General features: G+C 44.8%; 1 protein-coding gene across 2 annotated transcripts in view; it reads right to left on the bottom strand.

Annotated features, from left to right (window-relative positions):
* The window catches only part of LOC140409045 (NAD(P) transhydrogenase, mitochondrial-like), a 343,808-nt gene that overhangs the window by 155,697 nt on the left and 167,815 nt on the right, over positions 1-20,296 (bottom strand). For both annotated transcript variants that reach the window (XM_072497085.1, XM_072497084.1), the window contains exons 16-18: positions 14,996-15,156; positions 13,904-14,083; positions 7,185-7,344 (exon numbers count right to left, since the gene is read on the bottom strand). In XM_072497085.1, coding sequence (XP_072353186.1) covers positions 7,185-7,344; positions 13,904-14,083; positions 14,996-15,156 — 501 coding nt within the window. The remainder of the gene's footprint in view (positions 1-7,184; positions 7,345-13,903; positions 14,084-14,995; positions 15,157-20,296) is intronic.

Below are 20,296 nucleotides of genomic sequence, written 5' to 3' on the forward strand. Positions count from 1 at the left end.
TGCCCCCCCTTATACTTGCTAAAAGCCTCTCTTTTCCTTATTATCGTAATCTGAATATCTCTGGTCATCCATGGTTCCCTGGGCTTGTTACTCCTTCCTATTACCCCAGAGCAAAAATGTTGGACCTGTACTCTTCCCATTTCCTTTTATAACGCCTCCCACTGCTCTTCTGTAGATTTTCCCACAAGTAACTCTTTCCAGTCTACATTGGCCAGATCCTGCCTTATTTTATTAAAATCCGCCCTCCCCAAATCCAAAATCTTTTTTTGCAACATGTCTATTTCTTTGTCCATAACAAACTTAAATTGCACCATGTTGTGGTCACTATCACCAAAATCTCCCCACCAACACATCAACCACCTGTCTGGCTTCATTCCCCAGAATTAGGTCCAGCACTGCCCCGTCCTTTGTTCGGTTATCTACATACTGAGCTAAAATGCTCTCCTGTATACATTTTAAGAACTCCATTCCATCTAAACCTTTAACATGATGACTATCACAATTAATGTTGGAAAAATTGAAATTACCTCATATCATTATTTTTGCCCACCTCTGTGAATTGCGCATATATTTGCTCCTCAATTTCTCGCTATCTTGGGGTCTTTAATAAACAACTAGCAATGTGGCTGTCCATTTTTTATTCCTCAGCTCCACCCACAAGCTTCATTTGATGCCCCCTTCAAGATATTGGGCTGAATTCTCCGCCATCAGGGTGCTCCGTTTGCCGGCAGCCCGGGGGTTTCCAGGCGGCGTGGGACTGCCCCACAATGGGAAATTCCTGCCAGCATGCTGAACCAGAAATCTGAAGCGACAGGACGGAGAAACCTGCCCAATCATCTCTCCTTAACTGCAGTAACTGACAACTTAACTAATAATGCAATGCTTCCTCCTCTTTTACCCCTTCCTCTGTCTCGCCTGAAACTTCTACATCCCAGAATGTTGAGCTACCAATCCTGCCCCTCCCTCAACCATGTCTCTCTGATGGTTACTATATCACAATTCCATGTGTCAATCCTTGCCCTTAGCTCATCCATTTTAACTGTAATACTCCTGGCATTAAAGTAGAGGCCATCCAGCCATGTCTTAATTGAAACTTACCACTGCTGTGTTCCCTCTGACTTGATTGCTTTTATGTGTTATGTTGTGTCCCTATTCTGCTAACAATCTGAGTCCCCTCCCCCTGCCGAATTAGTTTAAACTCCTCCCAACAACACTCGCAAACCCCAGCAAGGATGTCAGTCCCGCTCTGGTTCAGATGTAGACCGTCCCGCTTGTACAGGTCCCACCTTCCCCTGAAACGGTCCCAGTGGTCCAGGAATCTAAAACCCTCCCTCCTGCACCAACTCGTAAGCCGCACATTCATCTGCGCTATTCTCCTATTTCTGTACTCGCTAGCGCATGGCACTGGGAGTAATCCAGAGATTCCAACCCAAGGGGCCCTGCTTTTTAGTCTACAGCCTAGTTCCCGGAATTCCTGATGCAAGTTCTCATCCCTCTTTCTACATATGTTATTGGTACCCACGTGTACCATGACCTCTGCCTTATCACCCTCCCTATTCAGGATGCCTTGCAGCCTGGCACCAGGGAGGCATAACACCATCTTGGAGTCACATTGACAGCCACAGTAGCGCCCATCTGTTTCCTGACTATAGAATCCCCTATTTCTATTGCTCTTCCTCTCTTTCCTCCCTCCTATCCAGACAGACTGCTAGTGGTGCCAGAGGTTTGACTCTGTCCGCACTCCCTGGAGGAACCAGCCTCAGCAGCCTCCAAAATGGAATACCAATTTGCAAGCGGGACCCCAGGGGAGTCCTGAACTACCTGCCTGTTTCTCGTGGACTGCCTGGTGCCTTGCTCATGAAGAATCTATCTACCTGTGCTTGGAAATATTCAAAGACTCTGCTTTCATCATCCTTTGAGGACATTCCAAACCTCAAGAGAAAAAAAAATTCTCCTCTTCTTTATCTTTAGTAAGTGACCCCTTATTTTCACAACACCAGGTTAAAGTCCAACAGGTTTATTTGGAATCACTAGCTTTTGGAGCGCTGCTCCTTCATCATGTGACTGTTGGACTTTAAACTGGTGTTGTAAGATGTCTTACTGTGCCCACCCCAGTCCAACGCCGGCATCTCCACATCATGGCCCTTATTTTTGATCAGTGACCCCTAGTTCTAGATCCTCCGACAAGGGGAAACATCCTCTCCACATTCACCCTGTCAAGACCCCTCAGGATCTTACATGTTTCGATCAAGTTGCTGCATACTTTTCTAAATTCCAGCGGATAGAAATTTCCTTAAATAAGACGGCCAATTATGTACACAGTATTCCAGACGTGATCTCACCAATACCTTGAATAACTGAAGCATAACCTCTCTACATATGTATTCAATTCCCCACGCCTTAAACAATACCATTCTATTAGCTTTCCTAAATACTTGCAGCAACTGCATACTGACCTTTTTTGATTCATGTAATGCGACACCAAGATCCCTCTGCATTTTAGAGCTCTGCAATTATTCCATACTGTCGTTTATGCTCCACTCGATCCTCCTCCAATCTTTACTCATCTCAATCTTCCATTGGAACCAACAATTCTCTTCTCCCTCAAATACTTGAAATATGAGACATTTTCAGACAAACACTATCAAAAGGCAGTGGGCGGCACGGTGGCACAGTGGTTAACACTGTTGCTTCACAGCACCAGGGACCCAGGTTCGATTCCGGCTTGGGTCACTGTTTGTGCGTAGTCTGCACGTTCTCCACGTGTCTGTGTGGGTTTCCTCCGGTTGCTCCGGTTTTCTCCCACAAGTCCCGAAAGACGTGCTGATAGTTAATTTGGACATTCTGAATTCTCCCTCTGTGTACCCAAACAGGCACTGGGATGTGGCGACTAGGGGCTTTCCACAGTAACTTCATTGTAGTGGAAATGTAAGCCTACTTGTGACAATAAAGATTATTATTATTATTATAAGGCCATGTTATTAGGCCTTGGAGACTGCTAGAACAGTGCGCCAGCTACTTCTGATAAGGCTAAATAATAGTTTGGTGTTTTGTTTTGAAGGTTGTCATTCAGCCATAGATTTTGAATTTCATGAAAATTTACTGACTGAAGTTTAAGAAAGATGGCTGGTTGAGACATGCTTTACTTATACAAAGGGTGCAACAAGCCATGGATTGATTAATAGGCTTTAGCAATGCAACATTCAAAAGGGAGTGTCTCAGAGTTCAGTTAAACCAAGGTCGTTAGGGACCAAGGGATAGTTTCATGTAAAATTCTGTGTATAGTCATCAGTATAAAGTGTCATAGCGTATTTTAGTTCTTCTTGTGTCTGTTTTGTCTTCCTTTTAAGCTAATAAATATTCCTTATTAATTGTTCACACAATCAATAGACTGTCCTCATTGGGTTGTACATCATTCCTCATATTATGCAAAAAAAAACACATATACCGCTGCGAGCCGGTGTTCCAAGCTATCCTTCTGGGTTTTGGGATACACTCGCATTTAACATCAGCGTGGTTCGTAATACTTTCTACTCATTTTGCACTTTTCTTTCTGAAAACATTTTCAATTAAAGAAAAGGAAATAGGGTCCTATGTGGTGACGTTTTTTTTTTATTGAGTTGGAGGTCACCAGAACAAATGAGTGAAGTTGAGAATGAATTGATGTAGCATTCCTTCCCTCCCTGTAGATAGCAACACGTCACTGCTCCCTCCATACCTCTATTTCTCACCCCTCTCTCCATCAGGGCCAACAAATGCTGAACTGACCATGCCTAAAATCAGAGACCTAATGTTTTGCGATGCACAATGCTGTCACACCTGAATATACACTTTGCACAGCTGAACATCTTAAACAATAGAATGACACTTAACTGGCTTAAAAGTTCAGTGGCTCCGATTCAGAATCGGTCTGCATGTGAAGTGGAAGTTGCCCAAATGGACAAATGGAGCTGGATTCTCCATTTTGGAGACTAAGCTCCCCCGCCGGCGTGGTCTTTTATGCCTGGAAAACTGGCGCAAAACGGCCACCGATTCCCCGTTCTGCTGGGGGATAACAGGGAGGCAGCATAGAGCCCGCAGCTCTAGCTGCCAATACAGCCCTGAGCATTTCCGGTTCCGTGACCGCGCATGCGCACTGCAGCGGCTGCGCTGTGCTTCATGGCAGACTCAGCCCGCGGACCCGGGCCGCAAAAGTAGTGCCCCCCTTTGGCCGCTCGCGCGCCCCGGACGCCTGCCCACAGTGCCCCCCGGCCCCGAATGAAGTCCCCCTGCCCGCGGATCAGTCCTCCCCCGACTGTCCGCAGCCGCCACGCGAGGTTCCAGGTGGTGTGAGCACATGTAACCCACGCCGTCGGGAATTCGGCCGGTCGGGGACGGAGCATCGTGGGGCGGGTGGATAATCGGCGCGGTATACTCCTAGCGTATGCAACGTCTATATTCAGGTGTGACAGCATTGTGCATTGTAAAACGTTAAGACTCTGATTTTTCAGGGGGCGGTGAATACAAAAGCCAGCGTCACTCCCGATATTGCCGTCAAAACGGATTCTCCGCCCCGTCACCGAATGCGGTTTTGGCGTCGGAGAGCGGAGAATCCAGCCCATGGTTTTTGCCTGCTATGTTCTCATGATCCAAAAAGGTTAACAATAAAATGGGTTTTAGAATCAATATAGCAAAAAAGTTTGCTTAACCAGAACGAAGACCAAACATAAGCCATCTGTGGGGATGTCTGAGTCACAGTCTACAAGTGGTCCTTCCGACATTTCATAGTCAACAATTCCTTGTCTAACCCCAAGTTGAACTTCAAACGATGTGCCAATACAAACAGTGGATGCCGAGTTACATTTAAAGTATGGCTGCTTATCATTTTTTCCAATCGTGTACATTTCATAGGTGAGGGTTTTTGCATCATTCAGTCAAGTTTACTCACTGACTTAAATATAACTTTGTTTACCTATAAAACTGAAAACAATATTCCAAATATTTTACACATTTCCTGTAAAGATAATTTGTGCAATTAAAGATTGAGATTCAAGCATATTATTTGTTTCTCTCCTTCACATTTTTTACTCTGCCCACCCAGCTCAATTATCCTCTTCAGCTACAGTACAGGATGCTTGATTTCTGTCAAAGAAAAGCTTTAGGGCCAGATATCCGACAGATGGGTCTCAGCTTCTAGTTACTCTGGTGGTTCGTGTTGCTTTTTGCCCAAAGATGACGGAGTTTGGGTTTATATACTTGCACATATATGGAAAACTCCACTCACAGTCGTGGGTGTGCCATGCTGGTTAGAGGAGAACCGGTGCTAACAACCGATTCTCTGCCCATGCTATCAGCATTGGCAAGAACATTCTGAAATCGCCAGAGAAACTTCCAAAGTTGGAGACTGAACCAGAGTTCCCTCATACTGCAGCCGACATGAACAGTCAGGCCGTGTCAACTAGGCTTCGGGCGGTGGTCTTGCCTGGTTCCAAGTTATGCTTCAGGACTTGTATCAATGTGCACCTAAAATTGCTTCTCATACACTAGACATTGGCTAACACTCGATTAGTGAGCTGAATTAAGGCACTAAAGTTGGCATAAATAATTGCCCCAGTAGAATCTGGTTAAATTGGTTAAAAGTAAGGCCCCTAGGGGAAACTGAAAAAGACATGACTGTATAACAAACTTTTCACAAGTTCATGATGTTCCAAAGCACTTTGCAGGCAGTAAGTACTTTTTGAAGTGGAGTCAGTGTTGTAGGAAACAAGGCAGACACTTCGTGGACAGCAAAGTGCCACAGACAGCATTGTGGTAATGATCACACTGTTCTAGTGATGTTGTCTGAGCGATAGCTATTGGTCAGGACACCATGCTGAACACTGACAATTAAAATGTAAACCTCAGCTGAGACTGTGATTTCAAATTGGCTCTCTCAGGAGAGAATGCAATCCCTCAGTATGGGTAATCGGGCTGCCCTTAAATCCTTAATAACACGTTTTTTAAATGTTTGGTTTGCATAGCTGGTGCTGGCCTCCCCTCCTCAACTCCTTGTATTTTAATGCACAATTATTGCGAATCTCCTCAGGGGTTCTCCTGATATCCCATTATATCTTCAGTGCACCACTGCTGCAAACTCTGCACACATGGGTTTCCTCTCACGGAGGTGTGGTGGCCAATTGAAACAATCCCAAAGGAAGTTCTTAGCTGAATCTCAGTAACCATTGGTGGAATTTAGTCCAGCCCATCACAACAGGAAACATGGTGGGTGGGCCCACTTAATTGAGGGAGAGGCCAAGTGTCATTCTGCTGAAAAACCTCCTTAAGTCGGAGGCGGGAAGGGATTGATGCGACAAACTCGCTTGCTTATTGTGGGATGTCAATTAGGCTCATTGTTGATCCAATTGACACCAATTATCCCTGAGCCCACCAGAATTTAGTGGTGCTTCCACGATTAAATGGGAATCGCACCGTTTTCTCATGTCTCCCAAAGGCCTATGGTCACTCAGAAAACCTTGTTGGGTTTGCCAGTGACCTACTAGGGAGGGTCCCTCATTGTCACCCTGAACTTGATCAAGAACCTGGTAGCAGGAATGGGGGTGGGTACTGATGAAAGCCACCTTCCTACTCTTAGCTCCAAACCCAGCATCCCCATCTCTCTTATAACCTCTCACCCCGCCCCGGCCACTCAGAGGGTCCTAAATCCTGGTTAAGGCCCGGCATTAGCCAATTAAGTGCCCAGGCATTTACTTTTTGTTTGGGCCTCTCCCACGGAAGGTCCCCCGCCGGTTCACTAACTGATGGGACAAGACCCCTGTCACCCACATTAAATCCAACCCCGAGGCTATTTTCCCCCCTCCATGAAATACATATTCAAATAAAATCAAAATCAAAAATAATTTTGTGCATGAATGCCTCGGAATGAATTCAGACCAAAAGCAAAGGATATGGACCAAACCCAACATGGTTAACATCATGTGAAACTCTATTCAAAATAAATCAAGTGGCATTTGGAAAGGTCTCATGCAGTTTAACATAGTATTTCTACACAAAGCAAGAATGACAGCCATAAAAGGTCACCCATCAGCATGGTCATTGACCACAGGAATTTCAAACCTCCCAAGCCAACAGCAAATCCCAAGTTTCCTTTTAATGATCAAGTCAAACATCTTTAGACAAATAAGTTTACTTCTCATCTAAACACTGACCTGGAGTGATGATGATTTCATTGGCCTCTTTGATCATCTCAACCGTTTGGTCCACATTGATTTCAGTGTGAGTGCCAGTGATTTCCACAGATTTACCAATGCCAGTAGATGAGGTGCCATAACGACCGACAATTACATTGACTAGAGAGCGGTTCATAGCCTGCAAATAAACGGTTTTGCTCTATTAAGTTTTGCCACTTTTGTTTCATTTCTCTTTTTTTGTTGCTTCGTTACTGCACATGAATTTACTTAGTAACTTTTATAAGAATTTTGTGGGGAACAAAACAGTTGACACAACAGAGACTTTAAGAAGAGGAAAAGCTGTCTGTAAATAAATTTCCTAGTATATGTGCAACAACAGTAGCCTGTCTCCCTGTGGTAAGCTTTCACCACTGCAACATCATGCACATATTCAGCAACAATTTGCATTTAAAACTGGTCAAGAAAAATACATTTTCATTTCAAATGCTCCAAAATCCCCCCCCCCCCCCTAAATTTAATCCTTTCCTTTTTAAAAAACGGAAATGATTTGGGGCTTTGGGAACAGGGTCAAATAGAAGTCCCGACCTCGCACTGTGTCAGGAGCAGTCACCCAGCAGTGTTTTATAATGAATTGGCCAATTTGTGGTCAAAGGGCACGCTCGCCACCCAATTAAGGGTGGCAGGTGAGTTCCTGAAGCTAGACGGCCAACAGGAGGTCCCCTAGCACCTAGGAAGATTCTGCAACCTATCACTGCAGGTAAGGGTAAGAGAGAGAGTCTCCACCAAGAGGCAGTCTCTTGGGAACTTGCAAATTAAAGTTTTGAATGAAAAAATGTCCACAGCTCATTGTGGAGGGGAGGCCTATTTGCAGGGTAACCTGTAGCAGAAACTGTGGCCTAGTAGGTGGGGAGGGCCTCAAAGCCTGTCTGGAGTGCTGGCTCTGCCACCAGCAGGCCACCTGTTCCCAATGCCTCGGGGTCCTACGGATGGAAAATGACCCAAGAGTGCGATCATGCCAACAAAACGGCATACCAGCCTGCATTGGGAAATTATGCACCTATGCACTGCTGTTCCTGCATCTATAATTGTGTGAAAAATCTACCTCAGGCTTGTCTCAGAAAATAGGCCTATGTGTGATATTTGTGATTGTAAGCCTAAGCTGTAACTGGCAGGATCAGGGGAAGTATATGCTTGAGAGCAGAAAGGAAGAACCAGTCATTGTAAAGCTATTGAAATAGACGCAGAACTGTAATTAACTGTAAATATTGAGTAAAATTCTGTCGAAGGATAAAGGCTAGGAGCAGGTAATAGTAAGAAATTAAAGCACTGCTGTAGAAAGGTCAATGGACGTCAAAGAAATTAAATGATAAAATGAAAAAAAAAGGATAATCATGGGTGAGTAGTAGGGATGTGAATGTACGAAGCATTCAAACACAACATAGAAGTTGCAAGCATTAGAAATGATAGTTAGAATGGAGAGGGGCTGGATTGGGAAGAAAAAGGGAGGTGGGCAGTGGTAATGATAAGCAGTTCCAAGAATCATAGAATCTCTATAATGCAGAAGGAGGCCATTTGGCCCATCGAGGCTGCACCAACCCTTGGAAAGAGCACCCTACTTAATTAAGCCCATGCCTCCACCCTATCCCTGAAACCCTACCTAACCTTTTGGACACTAAGGAGCAATTTAGCATGGCTAATCCACCTATCCTACAAATCTTTGGACTGCGGGCGGAAACCGGAACACCCGTAAGAAACCCCACGCAGACATGGGGACAATGTGCAAACTCCACACAGTCACCCAAGGCCAGAATTGACCCCGGGTGCATGGAGCTGTGAGGCGGGAGTGCTAACCACTATGCCACTGTGCCACCCAAAGAGAAAGGTAGAAGGTTATATCTTGGCCACCAAAGTGTGGAGCTCAGACAAGCTCAGAGATATGCAAGTATAATAGGACAACAAAACTGGGTCATTGTATCTATGTGAAGACAGACAGGAATAAAGGTAACAAATGTAGTCATGGAACGAATATGCTTTTTAGCCTGTAACCAGAATTTCCGACCCGAAGAGAGAACAAAAACATGCTTGATTCTATTCTAGGGAATGAAGGGGGGCAAGTAAACGCTGTGACAAGAGAAGAACAATTGGGAAACACACTGCTTGGCTCAATTTAAGAATAGAAAAGGCCGATAAGGAGTCAATGATGAGGGAATGCTGGATGGGAAAAAGGCAAAGCTCAAAGAGATTAAACAGGACCTGATCCAAAATTACTGGGTAGGAAAGTTAGCAAAGGGGTCAAAGATTAGCAATTCAAAATCTTCAAGTAAGTGATTAATAGAAAACTACTGCAAACATTAATAGTTCAAAAGAGGGATGCATCACGATGAAGTTCCATGGATAAAGAGAGATTCAAACCAAACTGAGAGTTTAAATGGAAGCATACAATAGAGATATGGCTAACAAAGCGATAGAAAGTGTAATAGAGAGGTGAAATAGAGGTTCCAATGGCTGTAATGGAATAGTAATAACAAGCGCATAGTACATAGCAAAACTAAAAGAATAGTTTTGGTGAAGGTAAAGCCATTCAGGGATGGGAAAATAAGTTTAACTATGAATTATGATGATATGCTGTTGGTATTAAATACGCTTTTCTTAAAAAATACTGATTGAGATGAGAACATATCAACTACTTACCAACAGTGATTACATTTCAAAAAGTAATTCATTGACTATGAATGCACATCCTGAGGATGTGAAATAATGTACAATATAAATGGAACAACTGGCAGAGCTAACTGCAGGAAAGGAATTCTGAAACAAAATCGAGCAGAACTCAAAGTGGATAATTCATCAACATCTGAAGGCTGTTGAAACCAAGGTTAGAGAGGAGAAAACACAGGCTCTAGGTCATAATTCATCAATTCTCCTTAAATCACTAAAAGCCACTGTTAGAAAAACTAATCCAAAAGGTTAATGGAAAGCCGAACTTCACCTTAAGGGCATTGGAGTTCAAAGATATATAAATATCTAGTTTCAGAATACAACTTAAGAAATGTTATTTTCTCCTCCATTCCATATTTAGTTAATTTTGTTTTCCCATCATTATCTTTTTCAGGTGCCTGATGACATCCACAAGTCCGCAGCACGGTAGCACAGTGGTTAGCACTGTTGCTTCACTGCGCCAGGGTCCCAAGTTCGATTCCCGCCTTGGGTCACTGACTGTGTGGAGTGTGTATGTTCTCCCTGTGTCTGTGTGGGTTTCCCCCAAGCGCTCCTGTTTCCTCCCACAAGTCTGAAAGATGTGGGGGAGCGATTCTCCGATATGGAGGCCAAGTGTTCTCGCCGTCGCGTTTCACGACGGCGCAAACAGGGCCCTGGCACGACCGATTCTGGCCCCCACAGGGGGCCAGCATGGAGCTGGAGCGGTTCACGCCACATCAGCGTCCTTACGCGGCACCAAATGGGCCCCGCGCCAACCCGTGCATGTGCAGTTGGGGCAGCCCAATCCTGCGCATGCGCGGGGAACGTCTTACGCACGCCGGCCCCTCACCAACATGGGGCCGGTGTTCTGGGGTCGCGCGCGGAAGGAGGTAGGCCCGGGGAGGGGGAGAGGCCGGCCCGCCGATCGGTGGTCCCCGATCGTGGGCCAGACCCCATCGGAGGCCACCCGGTAAAGGAGCCCCCCCTTCCTCCCCCATAGGCCGCCCCCCCAGCGTTCCCGCAGAGTTCCCGCCGGTAGCGACCAGGCGTGGACTGCACCAGCGGGAACCTGTCATGTTGTAGCGGCCGCTCGCCCCTTCAGTGCCAGAGAATCGCCGCTCGCCGGTTTTCCGAGCGGCCCGGTGCGAATCGCACGCGTCTGGTTTCCGGGGGGTGGGAGAATCGCGTGCGGGGGTTGGGGTGGCGTGGCGCGATTTGCGCGGCGCCCCGGCAATTCTCCCACCCGGCATGGGGGGGGGGGGGAGAATAGCGCCCATGCTGTTAGGTAATTTGGACATTCTGAATTCTCCCTCAGTGTACCTCAACAGGTGCCGCAATGTGACAACTAAGGGCTTTTCACAGTAACTTCATTGCAGTGTTAATGTAAGCCAACTTGTGACAATAAAGATTATTTTTTTTAAAAGGCCGCTGGTTCATTTTCGGAGGTGCAACATTGCATCTGAACAGCGACCCTCTCCTCCTGCACATAAGTGTTCCACAGTCTCAAATGTGCATGTCTTATTGACAGAGCAGCGTGGAACAAGATAAAAGCAAATTACTGTGGATGTTGGAATCTGAAACAAAAACAGAAAATACTGGACAATCTCTGCAGTACTGGCAGCATCTGTGGAGAGAGAAGGGAGCTAATGTTTTGAGTCTGGATGACTCTTTGTCAAAGGTGACAGGGTTCTTTCCCCAGCATAGAGGGAGCTTTGACAAAGAATCATCCAGACTCGAAACGTTAGCTCCATTCCCTGTCCATGGATGCTGCTGTCATAATATGCACCCATGCACATCATGAGGTAAAAGCAGGCAGTGACAGACACCCAGGTGAACCAATCAACATACAGAACAGAAAATGACCAATCACCAGACAGAACACCAGAGGGAAGCTTCCAACTGTAAAACACACGAGGCATCAGCACTCCGCCTCTTTCCACTGGTGACAACTGTAGTGACAGTCAGGGTGTGCAAATCATTCAACACCGTCTACACGTGGATCAGAGCTAGCCTGGTCTAGATAGTTAATGTTAGTTTACTTAGAGTAGTAGAGAGTCAGCCCACAGGCAGCTGTGTGCTTTGTTACTGAAGTTCAATAAATCTTATTGAACCAACGCCTATGTTTGGTGTATGCTTGATCATTTCACTGCATCGTGTTGCAGTCCAGGTTACCCCAGGGTGAATAACACGACAGCTGTCAGACCTGCTGAGATTGCCCAGCATTTTCTGTTTTTGTTGCTTGGAACAAGAACTAGTAATGGAGAATCATGGATAGAAGTGCAAGCAGATAACCTACCACTGCTGCATAACATCTGTCCAAATCCTTTATTTGTGTGAGGCAAGAGTGGTTTACCAAATGTAGGATTTCAGTGCTCATGTTTGGAACATTGTTTTTCCAATTTTGTATTCAGCGTTGCAGTAGAGAGACTTCGAGGGCAGTTTTGCAATATGGCAGATTCAAAGGTCTCTCGCTGCCTCAATCTGAACCTAAAAGGAGCTCATTATGAACCATTTGAATCTTACACTACCATCATCCCTGAAGGTTGGCTGACTGAGGTCACCATCCCTCCCATCTCTCTCCTCATTACAATGAATAAGTACAGGATTACATTTCCACAATAAAAACCATTCTAACTCCACCCTACCCCCAACATTATTGCTATGAAAAGGAAATCTATGACAGGGGGTAGCTTTGCTGTTTGAGATCGTTAAATGATTTAAATGGTAGGGCAAGTCATTTCTCTTGTGGGAGGGTCCAGATCAAGGGGCATAACCTTAAAATTAAAGCTGCGCCATTGAGACATGTCGTCAGGAAGCACTTCTTTACAAAAGGGGTAGTGGGAATCAGGAACACTCTGTCCCCCAAAAAGTTACTGAGAGATCAAATGAAAATCTCAAAGGTGTAACAGATAGATTTTTGTTAGGCAAGCAAATTAACGGTTACAGAATTGAGGCAGGTAGATGGAGTTAAAATGTAGATCAGCCAATAAACTGGCTCTGGAGTTTAGGAGAATGAGAAGTGATCGCATGGAAATGTTTAAATTGCCAGAGGGCTTGTTAGGGTACATACTGAGACATTGTTTCATCCTTCTGGAGACTCTAGAACAAGAGATCATAGTCTCAGGATAAGTGGTCGGTCACTTAGGACAGAGCTGAGGAAGAGACTCGAGAACTAGAGATCATAGTCTCAGGATAAGTAGTCGGTCACTTAGGACAGAGCTGAGGAAACATTGCTTCACTCAGAGGATTGCAAGTCTTTGGCACTCTTAACCTGTGCATGATCAGTTGTTAATATATTCAATTCTGAGATTGATAAATTCTTGGGCACCAAGGAAATCAAAGAAAATGGGGATAGGGCAGGAAGCGAGAATTGATATCGGATTTTTTTTTCTCCCTTTTTTTTAAATTTAGAGTGCCCAATTCATCTTTTCCAATTAAGGGGCAATTTAGTGTGGCCAATCCACCTACCCTGCATATCTTTGGGTTGTGGGGGTGTGGTAGTATGTATTGGGGGTCATGTGGGACTGGAAGCCCTAATGTCATTGGCTGACAGATCCCGGGTCCTGGTTGGCCGTTGACCTCATACTCCGCCCTGAAGGCGAAGTATAAGAAGCCGGTGCCTTCCCCCGCAGGCCAGTTTACTATCGGGCTGCTGGGGAACAGACACGCTTAATAAAGCCTCATCGACTTCACTCTATTCGTCTCACGGAGTCTTTGTGCGCCACAGAGGGTGAAACCCACGCAAACACGGGGATAATGTGCAAACTCCACACGTACAGTGGCCCAGTGTCGGGATCGAACCTGGGACCTCGGTGCCCTGAGGCAACAATGCTAACCACTGCAGCATCATGCTGCCCGAATTGATATCGGATTTAAGCCATAATTGTAATGGAGTTCGATGATGCTCCTATTCCTTATGTTTTCATTAAAAAGTTAAAGTTGATGTGATATAAGTGCAATATTGAAATATAAGTACTTTCAAATACTTTCCCTTTTGAGAAAGCAATATATGAAATTAAATGTAGAAATGCTCTGCTTACCACACACATGATGTAGGAGAGGATGGCACCAGAGGAGCCAATCAGGGCACCAACAATAGTTAGCAGGTTATTGTTCAGCAAGAACCCTTCGGCACACAGGGCCCAGCCGGAGTAACTATTGAGCACAGTGACGACCACAGGCATGTCAGCGCCACCAATTGCAGCTGTTAATGTTACACCCTATAGGAGGAGCAGAAAAAGCGAGTACAAAATAACTTTCAAAATGCACAAAAAAACTACCCCTGACAACACAACGTTGAGAGCCTTGAATAACTCAGGAAAGACGCAAAATTTTATAAGAGTATAACAAAAAAATAAGGTTAAAGAAATCTTCCTTTTTAAAGTTTCTCAAACCGTGGATTTATATTATTTCACAGCCAAGAAAAAGCTAAAAGAAATATGAAATTCCATGGGCGGCAGGAGGTTATCAGGTTCCAGTTTACTCCAACCTGGTTGTGATTTCACCCTGGGGTGGGCAGGGCCTCAGATGGGAAGCCCCCACTGAGGCCCTTAGATGGCCACTCTATGGCCATGCTGTACTCTTTCACGGGATGCGGGTGTCACTAGCAAGGCCAGCATTTGTTACCCACTTGAACTGAGTGGCTTGCTGGGTCATTTCAGAAGGCAGTTAAGAGTCAACCACATTGCTGTGGGTTGGAGTAACATGTAGGTCAGACCAGGTAAGGACAGCAGATTCTCCCCGAAAGGACATTAGTGAACCAGATTTTTCTTATGACAATCAATTATAGTTTCATGGTCACCATAACTGAAACCACATTCCAGTTCTAGATTTATTTAGTTAATTTAATTTAATCAGCTGCCGGGGTGGGATTTGAACCCTGCATGCCCAGGGAATTAGTCAGGGCCATGGAGTTACTAGCCCAGGGACAATGCCACTGCCACTGTACACCATATACAATATAATAAGACATATCCCTAAATTACAATATGCACATATTACCACAAATAAGCATGTTTCTATTATAGGCCAAACAGAGGACAACTCTAACTCTCCAATTTACCATAAAGTCTGCAAGTCATTATTTTCAGATTCTTACACGTGCTATTTGCTTACTATTTTCTGATACATACCATAGCTGCAGAAAGAGCCGATACAGAACCCAAACACGCTATGCCAGTTGCATAACTTGGGTCAATCATATAGGGAACTATTCCCCCAGCGCTGGCGGCCAGTAGGCTTGCATTCAGAAAGTGGCGCCCGGGTAGAAGGAGTGGAGTTGAATTCAGCAAACCTGCAAAAAGCAAAAAAAGTAGCAATTTTTCAGAGCCAGTGCTTATGTTTCATGACGTACTTGAAGAATTCTCCCTCCAAACAGGCTGTGGATGTTTGGTCCACTGGAATTTTTAGAATGAAATTTTAGAATGAGAATTATTTAAGCTCAGGGTAAGAACAGGTATGGAATCAAAGATCAGTAAATGGAGGAAAGGTACAGATCAGCTTCAAGCTAAATAAATGCTGGTAATGGGATGGGGTGGCAACGGTCTCACAGGCCTAGTCCTGTTTCCATGTAATAATATAATCTTTATTATTGTCACAAGTAGGCTTACATTAACACTGCAATGAAGTTACTGTGAAAAGCCCCTAGTCGCCACATTCAGATACACAGAGGAGAATTCAGAATGTCCAATTGAACCTTACAGCGCGTCTTTCGGGACTTGTGGGAGGAAACCAGAGCACCTGGAGGAAACCCACGCAGACACGGGGAGAATGTGCAGACTCCGCACAGACAGTGACCCAAGCCGGAATCAAACCCGGGTTCCTGGAGCTGTGAAGCCACAATGCACACTGTGCTACCGTGCCAGCCTATCTTTCACTTTCAAATCCTAATCAAAAGTAGTGCTTTCTACTTTTTATTTCAGGTTTCAAACATTCATTTATTTTTATTTTTGATAATATAAGGTAACAGGAGTGAGGACTTGGGGAAGGAAAGAGTTAAAAAAAATAGCTTTTAAAACTTTTTTGGAATTGTGATTTATTTCAAAACAAACATGAAAAGATCTCGACAGACTTTTATTGACAGACAACATGTCCCCATAAACTGGTATATTGCCATTTTTGTCTTTATTAGAGAGCTTTTATTTTAGTTTCAAAACATTTCTTTTTCATCTCTGTTGCTGAAAGCATTTCATAGATCACTCTCTGAACATTGCACAAAGCAGCATTTAAAATAAACACTATTCTTTTTGATATTGGGAAGAAAATTATAATTTCACACAAATATTGCCATTGTTTACACAATAATGTGTCATTTTAATAAATATTCTATTTAAGTGTGCATTTCATAAGTAATTAACAGTTTATGCCACAGGAAGATAATTCTTCAGAAAGACGAGAGGAACAGATGGAACAGCTGGCCAAATCGAAAACAAATTATTTTCTAAATGGGAAGATTCTGAGGAAATCAGAAGCACAAAGGGACTTGGGAGTCCTTGTTCACGATTCTCTTAAAGTTAACGTGCACGTTCAGTCGGCAGTTCGGAAGGCAAATGCAATGTTAGCATTCATGTCGAGAGGGCTAGAATACAAGACCAGGGGTGTACTTCTGAGGCTATAGAGGCTCTGGTCAGACCCCATTTGGAGTATTGTGAACAGTTTTGGGTCCCGTATCTAAGGAAGGATGTGCTGGCCTTGGAAAGGGTCCAGAGGAGGTTCACAAGAATGATCCCTGGAATGAAGAGCTTGTCGTATGAGGACTCTGGGTCTGTACTCGTTGGAGTTTAGAAGGATGAGGGGGGATCTTATTGAAACTTACAAGAACTGCGTGGCCTGGATAGAGTGAACGTGGAGAGGATGTTTCCACTTGTAGGAAAAAATAGAAGCAGAGGACACAATCTCAGACTAAAGGACGATCCTTTAAAACAGAGATGAGGAGGAATTTCTTCAGCCAGAAGGTGGTGAATCTGTGGAACTCTGCCGCAGAAGGCTGTGGAGGCCTAATCACTGAGTGTCTTATCACTGAGTGTCTTTAAGACAGAGAGAGATAGGTTTTTGATCAATAAGGGGATCAGGGGTTATGGGGAGAAGTGAAGGCAGGAGATTTGGGATGAGAAAAATATCAGCCATGATTGAATGGGGGAGCAGACTCGATGGGCCGACTGGCCTAATTCTGCTCCTATGTCTTATGGTCTTAAAACTTTGCACTTGTGAAAATCCATATTAATATTCCTAAGAAATGTGACAAAGGGATGAAATATTGTCAAAAATTCAAAGGACTCTCAGGCTGCAGATTCTTTGTTTACAAGTGGTTAACAAACATATGCTGGATTGGGCACATAACATACCAGTTTTAGATGTGGTACTTCCAAACCTAGAATCAAAATCTAGATAAATAGGTTGAGGAGTGTGAGGGAGAAAAGCACAACAGAGGAAAAAGAGGGAGGAAGAAAGCAAGAAAATATATTTTTTTACTCTTCCATGAGTTCAGGGCGTCACTGGTTAGGCCAGTGGTTAGCACTGTTGCTTCCCAGCGTCAGGGATCTGGGTTCGATTCCCGGCTTGGGTCACTGTCTGTGCGGAGTCTGCACGTTCTCCCCGTGTCTGCGTGGGTTTCCTCCGGGTGCTCCGGTTTCCTCCCACAGTCCAAAGATGTGTGGGTTAGGTGGACTGGTCAGGCTAAATTGGCCCGTAGTGTCCAAACGTTGGGTGGTGTTGCTGGGTTGCGGGGATTGGTGGAAGTGTGGGCTTGGATAAGGTGATCTTTCACGGGCTGGTGTAGACTCGATGGGCTGAGTGGCCTCATTCCGCACTGTAAATTCGATGACTAATTCTCATCGCTCATCCCTAATTGCCCTCGAAAAGGTGGTGGTGAGCTGCCTTCTTAAATTACTGCAATTGATGTGGTATAGGAACACCCACAATGCTGTTCGGGATATGTTCAGGTGGGGCAGCAAATAGGTTCAAGGGATATTAAAAACATTTCCAATTTTATTTTCTCTACCCTAATAAAACACACTGGGTCCTGGTTGATAGGTACCAGCCCATTAGTCTGCGTTCCCTTTAGAGAAATGAACTCAAAAATGTGGGAGCTGGTGTCCCCATCGTGGTTCCTAGTGACCACATCTGGGTTGCTCGAGGAAATCCGGCTCAGAGTTGATGAGCTAAATTCTGAGCTTCAATCAGTGCAACACACCAGGGAGGGGGAGAGGTACCTGGATACTGTGTTTCAAGAGGCAGTCACACCCCTCAGGCTGACTACCTTGAATTCGGCCAATGGTCAGGGACAGGAGGGTATGTCTGCGAGTGAGGAAGATCGAGGAATCCTAAATTCAGGCATGGCGGAGCCTCAGTTCTTGACCTTGTCCAACAGGTATGAGGTACTTGCTCCCTGTGTGGATGAGGAAAAGTGCTGTAGGGAGGATGAGATAGCTGACCACTGCACCGTGGTACAGGAGGCCATTCAAGCGAGGGAGAGTAAAAAGACAAGTGGTAGTTGTAGGGGATTCTATAATGAGGGGGACAGATGGCATCCTTTGTAAGCAGGACCACGAGTCCCAAATGGTACGTTGCCTGCCCGGTGCCAGGGTGAGGGACATCTCTAACTGGCTTGAAAGGATATTGGAGTGAGGGGGGAGGGTCCAGTTGTTGTGGTCCACGTTGGGATGAACATAGGCAAGACTAGGAAAGAGGAACTATTTGGGGAATATCAGGAACTAGGAACAAAATTAAAGAACAGGTCCTCAAGGGTTATAATCTCTGGATTACTACCCGAGCCACATGCAAATTGGTATAGGGATGAGAAAAGGAGTGGTGCGGGAAAGAGGGCTTCCATTTCATGGAGCAATATTGCGACAGGAGGAATCTGTACCGTTGGGACGGTCTCCACCTGAACCAATCTGGGACCAGTGTTCTAGCGGAAAGGATAAAAATAGGGTGGTCTTAAGGACTTTAAACTAGCACATGGGGGGGAAGCGAAAACTACAAGAAGTATACTGGTTAATGGGAACCAGAGCAGCAGATCAGCATGTGAGGAGAAGGTAGAGATTAATAGAATGAACAGGCAGGCTCTGTTTATCAACGGGTGGCACGATAAGTCAGAGGTTAGCACTGTTGCTTCACAGCGCCAGGGTCCCAGGTTCGATTCCCAGCTTGGGTCACTGTCTGTGCGGAGTCTGCACGTTCTCCCTGTGTCTGCGTGGGTTTCCTCCGGATGGGCCGGTTTCCTCCCACAAGTCCCAAAAGACGTGTTGTTAGGTGAATTGGATTCTGAATTTTCCCTCTGTGTACCCGAACAGGCGCCGGAATGTGGTGACTAGGGGCTTTCCACACAACTTCAACGCAGTGTGAATGTAAGCCTACTTGTGACAATAATAAAGATTATTATTATAACTACGGAGGGGTAAGAAAAAGTAAACAACTAAAATGTAAGGAGACTGTGAGAGTGAAAGTTGGGGATGAGGCTGAATGTTATCAGAAATTAATGAAGGAGGTCAGAATGTGTGAAAAGCGTAATGCACAAAAAAATCCTGAAAGGGAAAGAAAAATCAATAGGATATATTTAAAAAAACCTTGTACCTAAATGCACGCAGTATTCGGAATAGGATCAATGGGCTGATGACTCAAATGGGTATGATATGGTGGAGATTACTGAAACATGGTTGCAGTACGACCGGGATTGAGAGTTAATTGTCCAAGGGTGCTCAGTATTCCGAAAGGATAGACAGGATGGAACAGGAGATGGAGTTGTTTTATTGGTTAAAGATGACATCAAGGCTGTATTAAGAAATGATATTGGCACTAAGGGCCAAAATGTTGAATCGATATGGGTGGAAATAAAAAACAAGGGGAGAAACTCCTTGGCATGAGTAATTTACAGGCCCCCGAGCAATACTTCCAAAGTGGGGCATAATATAAACCAAGAAATAATGAGGGCTTGTAAGAAGGGCACAACGGTAATCACGGGTGATTTTAACATGTATATTGACTGGACTAATGAAATTGGCAAGAGTAGCCTTGAAGGAGATTTCATGGAATGTGTGAGGGATTGTTTTTGAGAGCAATATATTATGGAGCAAACCAGGGAGCAAGCTATTTCAGATTTAGTATTATGTAACGAAGAAGGGTTGATAATAGTCTTGTCGTTAAGGATCCGCTTGGAAGGTGTGATCACAGCATTTCAATTTCAGACTGAGTGAGGGAGGACAGAGTGCCATACTAGAGTTTTAGCGTAGGGTAGAGGTAATTATACAGGCCTGAGGAAAGAGTTCGCCCATGCAGACTGGGCAAAAATTATTGAGGGTAGGACAGTTGAGGAACAATGGCAGATGTTCAGGGAGATATTAAACACCTCTCAATTGAAGTACATTCCTGAGAGGAAGAGGAATTCTAAAGAGAGAAAAACATTCCATGGCTAAACAAGAAAGTCAAAGAGGACA

Source organism: Scyliorhinus torazame, chromosome 3, assembly GCF_047496885.1.
Source record: "Scyliorhinus torazame isolate Kashiwa2021f chromosome 3, sScyTor2.1, whole genome shotgun sequence".
Taxonomy (NCBI): domain Eukaryota; kingdom Metazoa; phylum Chordata; class Chondrichthyes; order Carcharhiniformes; family Scyliorhinidae; genus Scyliorhinus; species Scyliorhinus torazame.